The following is a 14310-nucleotide window of genomic DNA, read 5'->3' as shown; positions in this document are numbered from 1 at the left end:
TGAGTAATAAATAGGTGAAGTAACCTACCCAGCATCATACCACTAGTGATTGGTGGACCTGTGCTGCAAACCCAAGTCCATTTGACACCAGGTTCCTCACCCATTTGCTGTACTGTCCAGGGCACAGAGAAAATACAGGCAGAACACTAAACATGCATGCCTTCTGGAGAATCTCCAAGTGCTAGCTAACAACATGTTATGTTCAGGCAAATTTCCCAGTAAGAATTTGTGTGATTATATATTTTCTCTTTTATAGGAATTTTCTGAGGTTATATAGGTATAGCCTTAGCACCTAGCATGAGGCCAAACACATGGAAAGTATTAGTAATTGCTCAGTGAATTCATAGTTTCAGTCAAGTGATATAATAGTTTTAAATCTCAATTTCCTCAAAATTAAGTAATAAAATAGCAGTGTAAAGGCTCTTGAAAAACTTGTATGAAAAATAAAAATGTAATTATAGTATTCCAGAAGAATCAGAACTAGATGCTGAATGGATCAATGCAATACATTTTTTACCAAATCAAGGACTCAAAACAGATCTATTGGGTCCATTTCTGCTGTTCTTACCTTCTCGGATAGCTGTAAATGGGACTCCTTCCTCTGCATTCATGCTGATGACTTTTAAAGCCACTAGTTGTCCATTTATTCTAGAAGAGAGGGATTGAGGGGCTCACACTTATTGAGGTGGTTCAAAGCAGCAATTTATACCAAAGATGGCTTAACAAAAGCACTTTCACTTCAAAATATATTCTAGCATATAAATCTATAATTTTCTCAAAATAAAAAGTTTAACATGTATCAATACATATATAACATATATATTCCAAAGCATTTTCCCTGTTTAGTAAAGTGATATATATATGTCCATTATAGAAAATTTGGAGCTTATTATTATTTTTCATCTGACTTATTGTAGTGTGTTTTTTTTGTTTGTTTTTTTGTTTGTTTGTTTCTTTGTTTTGAGACAGAATCTCGCTCTGCTGCCCAGGCTGGAGTACAGTGGCACGATCTTGGCTCACTGCAACCTCCGCCTCCCGGGTTCAAGCAATTCTCCTGCCTCAGCCTCCCAAGTAGCTGGGATTACAGGGGACCCCCACCACACTTGGCTAATTTTTGTATTTTTATTAGAGATGGGGTTTTGCCATTTTGGCCAGGCTGGTCTCGAACTCCTGACCTCAGGTGATCTGCCCACCTCAGGCTCCCAAAGTGCTGGGATTACAGACGCGAGCCACCATGCCCAGCCTTGTAGTAGTCTTCTAACAGTTTCCCTGCTGAGACACTTGCACTCCTACTATTTACTCTCAGCAGAGTAGTTGGAGGCATACTTTTCAAGTGACAATCAGGACAAGTCATTTTTCTGTTCAAAAGCCACCATATCTCCATGCGTTACTTAGAATAAAAGCCAAATTCTTGCAGTGGGCTTCTAAGTGCTACCTGATCTTCCCAGGCCACACCATTATCTCTCTCTCTCTCTTCATTTCCTCCTACTCTCCCCTCATTCATCATTTTATTCATGATATCAGCTAAGTGCTGAGAATAGAGAAGATTTTAATGCAGGTATAAATCCATTGTTTTTAATACAGTGGGATTAAAATCATATTGTCAGTAACCTTTTTTCCTCCATGTAACTTTTCTCTTATAGTTCATTCTTGTACAATCCGATATTTAATAAAGATTTAACATTTCATCAGGCTGGGCGCGGTGGCTCACACCTGTAATCCCAGCACTTTGGGAGGCCAAGGCCGGTGGATCACGAGGTCAGGAGATTGAGACCAACCTGCCTAACACAGTGAAACCCCGTCTCTACTAAAAATACAAAAAATTAGCCGGGTGTGGTGGTGGGCACCTGTAGTCCCAGCTACTCGGAAGGCTGAGACAGGAGAATGGCGTGAACCTGGGAGGCAGAGCTTGCAGTGAGCCAAGATCGTGCCACTGCACTCCAGCCCGGGTGACAGAGCGAGACTCCATCTCAAAAAAAAAAAAAAAAAAAAAAATTCATCATATAAATGTACTACACTGTATTTAGCCAATTTAAAATGCCTTTCCATTGTTTCTAGCTTTGGGCTATTATAAAAATACTGTGATGATCATACTTGTTGACAAATCTTTTCACAAAACCCCAATTACTTCCTTAAAGTAGTGGCAGAATTGCTGAAACAAAGGGTACACAATGCACTTGTTTTTATTGATTTGCACTCGTGTTCCCAAACTGTCCCATGGAGTAATGGTACACTAACTGGTCATGCAAATGGCCATTCTCGCGCTCCCTCACCAACATGGGGCAGGTTTTGTTTTGGGGGCTTTTGGGCTTCACTTTTTAGAACAGTTCTAGATTTACAGAAAAATTGAGAATGCAGTACAGAAAGTTCCCATGTATCTCCCATCTAGTTTCCTCTATTGTTAACATCCACATTAATATGATACATTTGTTATAATTAATGAACAAATATTGGCACATTATTACTAACTAAAGCCCATAGTTTATTAAGATTTGTTTAGTTTTTACCTAATGTCTTTTTTTTTGGTCCAGGATCTCATTCAGGATTATATTTAGCTGTCCTATCTTCTTAGGCTCCTCTTGACTATGACAGTTTCCCAGACTTTCTTTGTTTTTGATGACCTTGACAGTTTTGAGGAGTACTAGTCAAGTATTGGGTAGGACTCCCCTCTTTTGGAACTTTTCTGATATTTCTCTTATGATTAGACTGGGTTATGGATTTGGGGGAGGTAAAGTACCATCTTTATCATATCATATTAAGAGTGCATTCCATCAGCTAGGTGCGGTGGCTCACGCCTGTAATCCTAGCACTTTGGGAGGTTGAGGCGGGTGGATTGCCTGAGCTCAGGAGTTTGAGACCAGCCTGGGCAACATGGTGAAACCCTGTCTCTACTAAAATACAGAAAAATTAGCTGGGTATGGTGGCACGCGCCTGTGATCCCAGCTACTCAGGAGGCTGAGAGAGGAGAATCGCTTGAACCCGGGAGCAGGAGGTTGCAGTGAGCTGAGATTGTGCCACTGCACCCCAGCCTGGGTGACAGAGTAAGACTCCATCTGAAAAAAAAAAAAAAAAGAATGCATACCATCATCATGATTTATGACTTTTGATGTTGACCTTAGTCACCTGTCTGAGATAGTGTTGGTCAGGTTTCTCTACTCTAAAGTTACTCTTTCTCCCCCTTTTTCATACTGTACTTTTAGAGAAATGCCACTATGAATGACCCACACTTAAGGAGTGGAGAGTTATGCTGTACCTCTTTGAAGGTATATTATCTACATAAATTATTTGTATTTATTTGGCATGAGAGATTTGTTTCTTCTCTTGTGTTTGTTAATGTATTGAATCATTTATTTATATCAGTATGGACTCATAGATATTTATTTTATACTTTGGGTTATAATTTAATATCACTTTTTTTGGTTGCTCAAATTTTTGCAGCTTTGTCCTTTGGAAGCTCTTTCAGTTGGCTCCTGTGTCCCTCTGACATAGCCCTATCATGTGGGTTGGCTTTTCGCTTTCATCTTCATTTTTTTGGCCTATTTGAAAGGTAAAAAGGTTTATCACATTTTAATTTGTATTTCTTTAACCATATGTGAAACTGACTTTCATAAGTTTATGTATCTTTTCTGTTTTTCTTGTGATTTGCCGATTTGCCCACCTTTTTATTGAACTATTTTGCATATACTTTTCCCCAGTTTCTTTTGTTTGCCTTATCATGTCTTTGAAATTTTGTTTTAAAGTTTTATGATGTAAGTATTTTCCTCAGAACATGGTTCTGTGAAATTCTCCCCCAAACCCTGCAAAAAGTTTTTTGGCAAATATGTTTATAAGAGAAAATGCTTTTTTTTTTTTTTTTTGAAACAGTGTCACTCTCGCCCAGGCTGGAGTGCAGTGGTGCCGATCTCAGCTCACTGCAACCTCTGCCTCCAAAGTTCAAGTGATTCTCCTGCCTCAGCCTCCTGAGTAGCGGGGACTACAGTTTTATAAATAAGGTAACACTTGAACCGGGAATCTGACGGAGGGGAGGAGTCAGCTGTGTGCATGAACAGTGGAAGGCAGCTCCAGGCAGAGGGAACAGCAAGTTAAAAGTCCTTAACTGAGGCAGGAGCAGTCTGGCATTGAAGCAGGAGAGGGGAAGGAGATGAGGACAGGGAGGTGCTGAGTGTGTGCTGGGGAATGGAGGGTAGGGATTCTATAGGGTCTTGAACAATGACCATCCAGAGACTGTTGTATTAGATATTTACAGGCTATTTGTATTAGAAAATCTAATAATGCAAAGATGTCAATAATATCTAACTTAGAGTTTTGATATATTCTAAAAACAGCCTAAAGCAACAATAATTAAAATCATGCAGCACAAATATAAGAAAAGATAGATTAAGGAAACATGATTTTTAAAAGATTAGAACAGAAAGAATTTCAAATATTCGTGAGATCTAATATATAATCATGGCAGCATTTCAAACCATCAGAGAAAAGAAAATCTAATAAATGGAGCTGGGATGATTGTGAATATACAATATAAATTCCCAGTAGATGAAAGAGTTAAATGAAAAAGAAAATATACAGTAACTAGAAGAAAAGATAAGTGAATTCTGTGTAAACTTTGGGCTGGAAAGGTCTGTTTGTGCAGAACAATCAAAGTCAGAACTCAGAAGAGAAGATCAGAAGTGTCCATGGTGCCCACGTATCCAAGTATGTTCCAGGGTGCCCCCGTTCTGAGCAACCTTGAAACAGCTACCATGGCCAAATTGATATGAGGAACCTTAGAATAAAATAAAATGTGGTCCTTTATTGCAGATGTTCTCAGCATTAAAAAAAGTTAATGTACACCATGACTAAAACAGATTAAGAAAGTATAAAGGGCCAGGGGCAGGAGAGTTGCTTGAACCCAGGAGGCAGAGGTTGCAGTGATCTGAGATCACACCACTGCACTCCAGCCTGGGTGACAGAGATTCCATTCCAAAATAAATAAATAGATAAATAATAAAATAAAATAAAATTGTATGTCCCCTACAATCCTGTTTTAACAAGTAAAAATAATAATAACAGCATAAATACTAAGATAAATAATAAATATTTAGTCGTGTAGTAGTTATATACAATTTTTCTTTTTTCTTTTTTTGTTTTTGGCCAGTTAAGTGAAGCAGTGGGAGTGGAGAAGGAACAAAGAAATCTGTAACTGGTTGTGATCAAGTAGTTGTAAACACCGCTGTGCTCGGATCAGCTATATTTTTAAAATTAATATTTAACCACTATTGAGCCATTACTTTTCTCTCTATTGGAGTAACATAAAGAAAAAAGTGACCTTCCAACTTTCCCACCTTGACTAAAAGGGGAATTGATGGATCTTTTACATATATTTAACAAAGTTGGTTGTTTACCAAAATTAGTACTTAGCTTTTGGATAAGCAGTATTTTTATTCTCCAGACATTTTGTGTATTTTGCAAGTATAAAAAATCTAGGATTTGTCATCTTTTGCATGTACCATAATTTGCAGAAACCAACTTCAGTTTCTTCTATAAAGGCCAGGTGGAGGAATGAAGCAGCAAATTCCAGATTGCCATTACAAACCTCTGTCATTGTGATTTAGGGAGGGATATAAAAAACCTGTTAGAGACGCTTTACCAACTGTGCCTCCCACCAGCCTGAAGAGTGGTAATTGTTCTTTGGGTCAGTAGTGAGAACGTCTATTTTCTTTGAATTATCTGAATTGAATGGAAGAAGGGAAAGGCTGATAAACATTTAAGTGGGCTGATTTTAATTAGGGCAGGGCAGGTTTGTTTTTCTTTCAATCCTGTTTAAGTCAACATGTCTCTCTCCCCATCGACCATGGTGTCTTGCACAGGTCCTGAGTGCTATGAACTTCTATGATGTCTCACCTGGCTTTATAATGTGAAATTGGGGGGGCGGGACCCTCATCTCTAAAGTCTCTCCCAGCTTTGTGTCACTCACCTGCTAATCCCCTTGTAAACTGTAGCATAAGAGCCTTCACCCAGCTTCTCCAAGTTCAAGTAAGATGAGGCTGCCCCAAAAGGAAGGCTCTTCCTCTGCTCTAGGGGAATGGGGAAAAGGAGCGGGTGAAAGGGAAGAGAGAAAGAGCACTTTTTTTCAGTGTTGACTTTTTTTCCCCAGGGAAATTAGACAGCATTGCCAGAGCAGACTTGGGAAGGCTCGCTCAGTAATTGCCCTGGAAGTAAGGGCCGGCCTCCCTAGACAAGCACACATTAAATTCTTCTTGATCAACATCAGCTGCTCACTCACCCACTGAAAACCCTGCCTCAGATCCTCTTCCTGAAAAGAATCACTGTTACTCCGTGGCCTTTTACTCTTAAACTTCTGGGCACGGACAGCTTGAAGTCCCCTGGGGCGAAATGAAGTCACGGAACATGATGCTTCTTTTAGGTCTGTTAGCTAGAGAAAAAAGAAAGAGCAGAAATAAAATTTATGCAAAGTAAAGATTCAGTGCCTGGTAAAACCATTTTTTCTTTATTTGCCTCATTTTCACTCTTCAAATGTTTTCTAAGCTTCCTGTACCCCCAAAGGCACTTTTCTTGAAAGATCCCTGAAAAAGACCATAATGGTATCAACTCCTGAAATACTACATTCTTTCTTCACCTAAAAATGTGTCTTTAACATTTAGGTTAACCTAAATCTCTTTGATGGATGTTTTCCAACTTTTTTCTGTTTAAGTCTGGCTTTTTATTTTTTTTCATGTCCACTTAATTTATTGCTGTAGGGGAATAATCTATGGCATTGCTAATAATCATGGACTAATTACTAAAGTTTCGAATCCATAGCATACCAACTAATACTGCAGCTTGCCTTTTAAGTTTCAGCTCTGTAATTTAGGACCTTAGAGATTTTGAGAGAGCTACTTTCTCGACTTCAAGCCAAGTGAGTTTCGTGCAGCCCAAAGCCAAGGATTATTTTTCCCTTTTGGTTTACAAGAAATTCCCCAAATTTGATAACTACAGCCATAAATTTTCTGTGACTTTAATAGAATTTTCATTTTATTGGTTTAGACCTACCGCAGAAGAATCAGACCCCGCTACAAAAAGGGAGTGTCTGAACTCCTTGGTTTATCAATAGAGAAAGATGCTCTCCTCCTGGGATACAAATACCTTGAACGCAGCCTCCATGGTCTCAGGCTGACTCCTCCGACAGCTGTGTGCCTCGCCTCCCTCTGAACAACGATAGCAGCTGCATCCAGGCTGTACAGTCTTTGCACACAGCTCTTGACCCATAATCTTCTAGGTTCAAGGAGAAAACCCGCACTTGAACCTTTCCCCCACTGCCTCTCCTATCCTTGTTCTCTCCCTTTTTGCCAGAGGTCAGCAGCGTGGAGCTTTCATATGACTCATATGACGGCTCTGCCTGGAGCAGCCTCACAACTTCAGCAGTTTTTCCTTATCAGTGCAAGAAACTCCACATCAGACAGGGATTGCTTGCATTCAGATGTGCACAACTGAAAACGAGGCAGCTGCTATTGAATAGAATAAAATTTGGCACAGTTAAGGTTCTTGTTCTGGCCACAAGTTAGTGCTATTGGTATACATAGTTTTTAGGGATTGACATTGCTTATCTATGTAATGATATTTATATGATATCATTGATAGTGATATTGATATTAGGTTTTCCTGGTGCTAAAGTGGACATGTTGAGGAGTCTTTTTCTCCCTACCTTTTATCTGAAAGCATTTTGATTTTCAGACTTTAAAACAAATTTGCTACCTAGCTAACTTTTAGTAGTCAAAGAAACCACAGAATCATAAAACAGGAAAAATGTTGAAGATATCTACTGCATCTCTTTGCCTTCAAACAATAGTGTACCCAATAGTCTTAGAAGGGTTGCCATTCATTCATTTATTCAAAAACTATGTGCTGAGCACCTATGTTGTTCTTAACTGTACAAATGATGATATTAGCCAATGGTGATGGAGAGAGAGGAGTTTGAATGAAATGCTTTCTTCCTTTCTTGCTTGCTTCCTTCCACATATATGTAATTAATGTTTACTATATGTAAAGTACTATATTAATAGCACGACATGTCAAGGAATCTGGCTTAAATTGGTTTGCAGTCTGTAGTCTTCAAATGCAACATTTTTCTCTGTTAGATTCCTAAGATTATGTACTAATCTTAGAGTGAGACAGAATGGAGGATATATAAACAATCATTATTAAGGGAAAAAATAAGAGTCATGTCTATTATCACAACAATATTTATGAATATTTGATATTTGAACCTCATGATGGTTTTTTAAAATGTTCAGGTAATTTAATTATGAGCATGTATTTTTTCATTTCAAAATTGCCACAAGAGAAGAGACTTAAGCCAATTCCAAGATTCAATCTAGAGATATTTTTTGAAAAAAAAAAAAAAGAAGAAGAAGAAAAGGAAGACTACTTGGCTCAACTTTTTTTTTTTTTTTTTTGAGACGGAGTCTCGCACTGTCACCCAGGCTGGAGTGCAGTGGCGCAATCTCAGCTCACTGCAAGCTCCGCCTCCCGGGTTCACGCCATTCTCCTGCCTCAGCCTCCTGAGCAGCTGGGACTACAGGTGTCTGGCACCGCACCCGGCTAATTTTTTGTATTTTTAGTAGAGACGAGGTTTCACCGTATTAGCCAGAATGGTCTTGATCTCCTGACCTTGGGATCTGTCCACCTTGGCCTCCCAAAGTGCTGGGATTACAGGTGTGAGCCATCACACCCGGCCAAAGACCATTAAAGTTTTGACTGACAACTGAGAGAGTGAGAAGCTAGTTTCTCAGAATATTTAATTCCATTTGAATTTATAATAATATAATTATAATACATTTTATCAGAAATGCTAATTTCTTCCTAAAAGATTGTGAATTTCATCACATAAAAGTTACGTCCCAGGTCAAGTTTATGATGTCTTTTCTTGCATTTTATTTTTGGAAACAGGGTCTCCCTCTGTCTTCCAGGCTGGAATCCAGCTGGGCGATCACCGTTCACTGCAGCCTCAGCCTCCTGGGCTCAGTGATCCTCCCACCTCAGTCTTCTGAGTAGCTAGCTGCAGGCCTGTGCCAAGACAACCAGCTAATTATTTTTCATAGACACAGGGTCTCACTATGTTGCCCAGGCTTGTCTTCAACTCCTGGCTTCAAGCATTCCTCCTACCTCAGCCTCCCAAATAGCTGGAACTGGGGGTGCACGCCACCATGCCTGGAAAATTTTATTATTTGTACAGACAGAGGTTTCACTATGTTGCGTAGGCTTGTCTCCAACTCCTGAGCTCAAGTGATCCTCCTGCCTCCCAAAGTGCTGGGAATACACGCGTGAGCCACAGCATTGGCCTATAGCCTGATTATTAAAGGTGTAAATTGCTATGTTTAAATACTAGAATTAGCTACTTTTTTTTTTTTTTCTTCCAGAGACAGGGTCTTGCTTTCTTGCTCAGGCTGGAGTGCAGAAGCTATTCACAGGCATGCACCGCGTACCTGCCTAGAACTCCTGGGCTCAAGCAATCCTCCCACCCCTGCCTCCCAAATAGCTGAAACTACAGGTATATGCAACCACACTGGCCTTATAGTCATGTTTAAAGCCAAGGGAAAATATCTGATGACTTCTTAAGATGTTTTCTTGCTGTGTCAGAAATAGCTTTTGTTCTGAAAGATTTCTGAAAGACAAAGGACTTAGATGATTTCATTTAGCATTGTGCATTAGGCTCAGCTTGTGAACCACTCCAGATTGGCTTGGCTGCACCTCCTTTAGCAGCCTGGTTGCCATCATAGCAACAGAGGCCATTTCTGGGGTCTTGAAGCACACTCATTGTTGCTGCTACCTCTCCCCGTCATAGGACAAAGAGCCCCAACACATGAAGCTGACTGACTAGGAGAAACCCTTGTGCTTGCCCACCAGCCTAAATAGACCAAGAGCCAGAGAGGCTCAGGCTTCTCTAGCAACTGCTTGCGAGGGCCAGGTGATACAATCCAGAACTGCAGGAAGTTCCGTGGAGCGCGCTTCCACCATTGGGAAACCAGAGATGTTGTGGAGCTTCGATCAGCTCAGAAACATGCTCCATTTGAGGAGTGTCACTTGAGCCTGGGAGTTTGAGGTTGCAGTGAGCTATGACTGCATCATGCACTCCATCCTGGGCAAAAGAGTGAGACCCTGTCTCAAAAAAAAAAAAAAAAAAAGAGAGAGAGAGATGAAAGATGAAAGAAAGAAAAAAAAGAAAGGGAAAAAAATCTTCCATTTATAAGGTTGATGCAAAAGTAATTACAGTTTTGCCATTACTTTCAATGGCAAAAACCGCAATTACTCTTGCACCAACCTAATAATCCTAATATTCGCTCTCTCCTTCTCCTCACTTCTACTTCCCTAGGATTGCACAAACTGCCCCTACAACCCCACCCCTTTTGCTTCAGGCTCTGTTTTCAGGGAATTTGTGTTAAGACAAATGGTAGCCACTTTTTAAATTGGCGGTAAACATTTTAGGTTACTGATCATTTCAGGCTAGCTTCTCCACCTACCACATTTTTGGAGTTCTTTTTCCTTTCTCAAGTGGTGTGAATTCAAACTACTATGCTTAGTTAAGAGTTGCCATTTTTTTCCAATCTTTGCATTCTATCTTTATTAAATTTAGCCAAATACAACATTTCTGGAATACGTTGATTATCACAGCATTCAACAGATAATATGAGAAATAATGTAAAATCTATGTTATAAACATTGAAAATAATTCATATATGTCCACACAATGGAGTAATATGCAGCTGTTAAAAGAAAGGAGATCTATATATAATGACATGGAGTGATGACCAAAATATATCGTTAAGTTAAAAAAGCAAAATGCAGAACAATATTTGGTGGCAAAGAAATGAAGGGAAATAAAGTATAGTCAGGGCCAGGCATGGTGGCTCACACCTGTAATCTTGACATTCTGGGAGGCCAAGGTAAGAGGATTGCTTGAGCCCAGGAGTTGGAGACCAGCCTGGGTAACATGGTGAGACCCCATCCCCAAAAATAAAAATAACAAATAAAAAAAGTGTAGTAGTAATCTTACCAATAGCAGCAATATTATTACTAGTATTTTAAATCTATTGTAGAGGAAAAAAGATTTCTCACCCATCTCTAGGTTCATGGATGACATCCATATACCAATAGACAGATTAACAAGAGAAAAGCACACAAATTTATTTAATGCAAGTTTACACAACACAGGAGCCTTCAGAAATGAAGACCCAAACAAACAGGGAAATCTGTATTTTTATGCTAAGCTTGATGAAGAAAAGTAGATAATTGTGAAGAAACATGATTGGAGGACAAAAGGGTCTGATCTAATGGTAAGAAACTGGGGAGAACTTAGCGAGACCTGTTTGTTCAGATTATTCTTGGTGTCTCTGTGTCTTCAAGGATAATGATATTCCTTTTTACGGGGTATAGGAAACTTATCTCTGGAGTTGAGGTCTTATGACCTACTGTAGAGGGAAGTCAGCTAGATTTTATGACCTGCTTTAACAGAGAAGGGATGAGAGGAAGATGGGAAGACGAGAATGACTTTCCTGCTTCTGCTGTTTTCTCAAATACCAAGGTGCCATACTTGGGGGTAGCATATTCTGAACCCCATCATTATTATAGGCATATCTTAGGTTAAAACTAGTGAGCAATTATGCTAATGCCATTGGAAACCAAACTTTTCAGCGTGAGAGAAAATAGACATAAATATCAAATCAAAGAAATCAAGTAAAAATTATGTGATCTTAAATTTGACTTGGAAATAAAAACTTACGGTTTTTATTTGTTTAAAAAAATCTCTGTCAACCAAAAAGACCTAGAAGCAATGACAACTCAATAGCTATGAGCAGCCCTACTGCTCCAATTTTGGTCTCTTAACACCATTTTCCACTAAAAAGAAAGAGCTAAACATCTGTGGAGAAATGGTGGATTCCAGATTCCAGGTCTGGAGTATGAACTCAACAAATGAGCCTGGGATGTCTGTCTTGCCAGAAAACAAGGAAGTTATCAAGAAAGATGTCCTAGGCTCATCTTAAGCCAGTTGGAGTCCTGTCAAAAGGATATGAAAGCCAACCTGAAAGGGACTCCCATTGGTTTAAGATTGGGCAATTTGAGTAGCAAAAAGAATAATGACTGCAATGGATTGAAAAACAGGGAATGCGTAAAATCTATAACTTTACAGTAATTCTAAACAAAAGTGGTCACTTGAAGGTTTCTAGTTTACAAACTTATTACTCTGAATATTAATAAAGGAGAAAAGTCAAGTACTTTGGTATTTTCTATATAAATTATTTTTTCAAGATTATAAAATACTTAATGAGGGAAAATTTTTTCCTTATGGGAGAATTCTAGCTAATAAATGCAGAAGAAGGGATAGAAATAGAAATATCACTATCATGGAATCTCTAATGCAATGATCTAAGAAAACAATCATTAATGGATGCTAAAATCATTAGGTGGAGGATTGATGAGGAACTTTGCAATGAAGGGGCCAGGCTGACACCATCTGAGCCCACTGATTAGTCTTAGCTTCACTAAATTTGGGACATCCAGATACTATGTGCCTCCTGTTATGATGGAACGGGACATATAGCTCTACCTGTGATGTATTTTTGACTAAAGAAAACAATTAAACCAGAATCTAATAAACTTTCTAGCTCTAAAACCAAATTACAAGAAACATGGAGGATACAGAAGTTAAATAACACCACAAGGAATCAAATAGGCAAATCAGGAAGGACAAAAATCTCTAACAGATTTCTCTAACAAATCAATGGCATTAAATAAGAAGAAAATGAAGAGAATTTAAAAGACTTAAGGGCCAGGCCCAGCGGCTCATGCCTGTAATCCCAACACTTTGAGAGGTCGAAGCGGGACAATTGCTTGATCTAGGAGTTCAAGACCAGCCTGGGTAATATAGTGAGACCCCATCTCTACAAAAACTGAAAAAATTAGCCAGATGTGGTGGCACGCACCTGTGGTCCTAGCAACTGGGAAGGCTGAGGTGGGAGAATTGCTTGAGTTCAGGAGGTCAAGGCTGCAGTAAGCCATGGTTGTGCCACAGCACTTCAGACTGGGTGACAGAGCAAGATCCTGTCTCAAAAAAAAAAAAAAAAAAAAGACAAAAGATAACAAATGTAACGTGTAGATATTGTTTGGATCCTGATTTGAACAAATTAACTGTAAAATGACATTCCTGAAAGAAGTATTGAAATTCAAATATGGTATTAGATGATTTTAAGAATTTATTTTAAATTTTACATGATGATTATGTTTTAAAAACAATCCTGCCATTAGAGATGTACATTAGAGTATTTATAGGTAGAATGGCATAATTTCCAGGTTTCCTTTAAAATATTACAGACATATAATGCTGGGGGTAGAAAATACAAAAGTGGTAAAAATATTGATCATCGTTTAAACTGAGTGATAACTATATGGAGGTTCATTTCTGTGTATTTAAGACTTCTGAATAAAAATGTAGAAAAATAACAGTATTAAAAAAACAACTTTATACAAAATCTATACATCTTAATAATGTATTTCCTTTTTTATATTCATGGCTATTTTCATCAAGGGTGGTGGAGGCTTTCAATAAAAATACAGCAATCATCATCATCATCATAGCAACAGTTACCATGTCCCTGCTTGCTCTGTGCCAGGCTCCATGCAGGCAGAGATTAACCCTTACAATGCCATGACAGTGAGGTAGGTACCATTATTAACCACACTTAATCATTGAGGGAACTGAGTTCAGGGAGTTTAAGTAACTTTCCCCCAAGGTTATTAAACTAGCAAATAGGCCAGGCGTGGTGGCTCATGCCTGTAGTCCCAGCACTTTGGGAGGCCGAAGCAAGTGGATCACCTGAGGTCAGGAGTTCGAGACCAGCCTGGCCAACATGGTGAAACCCCATCTCTACTAAAAATACAAAAATTAGCTGGGTGTGGTGGCACGTGGCTGAAATCCCAGCTACTTGGGAGGCTGAGGCACAAGAATCGCTTAAACCCAGGAGGCGGAGGTTGCAGTGAGCCAAGATCTCACCACTGCACTCCAGCCTGGGCAATACAGCAAGACCCTGTCTCAAAATAAATAAATAATAAAATAAACTAGCAAATAGTAGAAAATATTTATAAAACTCCCCAAAGACTATATACCAAATTTCACAAATTTTATTTAATGAGGAGACATTAATAATTTGTATTTGTAAAAGAGCATGAACTCTCTGTCAGTGTGCTCACATTTCTTACTAATTATAAGGCTGAAGTTTAAATGAGTTGTTATATTTCGAATAAACCAGTAATAGATAAACTAAACCAGGTATAAGT

General features: G+C 38.9%; 1 protein-coding gene across 1 annotated transcript in view; it reads right to left on the bottom strand.

The window, feature by feature from the left end:
- The window catches only part of CDK15 (cyclin dependent kinase 15), a 96077-nt gene extending 83000 nt beyond the window's left edge, over positions 1 to 13077 (bottom strand). Inside the window, exons 1-5 of the mRNA XM_063647801.1 lie at positions 12960 to 13077; positions 7126 to 7487; positions 6266 to 6415; positions 5957 to 6051; positions 569 to 648 (exon numbers count right to left, since the gene is read on the bottom strand). Of these exons, the coding sequence (XP_063503871.1) occupies positions 569 to 648; positions 5957 to 6051; positions 6266 to 6415; positions 7126 to 7248 (448 nt within the window). The 5' untranslated portion in view covers positions 7249 to 7487; positions 12960 to 13077. The remainder of the gene's footprint in view (positions 1 to 568; positions 649 to 5956; positions 6052 to 6265; positions 6416 to 7125; positions 7488 to 12959) is intronic.
- Between the last annotated feature and the right edge of the window lie 1233 nt (positions 13078 to 14310).

The sequence above is a fragment of the Pongo pygmaeus genome, chromosome 11, assembly GCF_028885625.2.
Source record: "Pongo pygmaeus isolate AG05252 chromosome 11, NHGRI_mPonPyg2-v2.0_pri, whole genome shotgun sequence".
Taxonomy (NCBI): Eukaryota; Metazoa; Chordata; class Mammalia; order Primates; family Hominidae; genus Pongo; species Pongo pygmaeus.
This window is presented reverse-complemented; position numbering and strand designations above follow the sequence as displayed.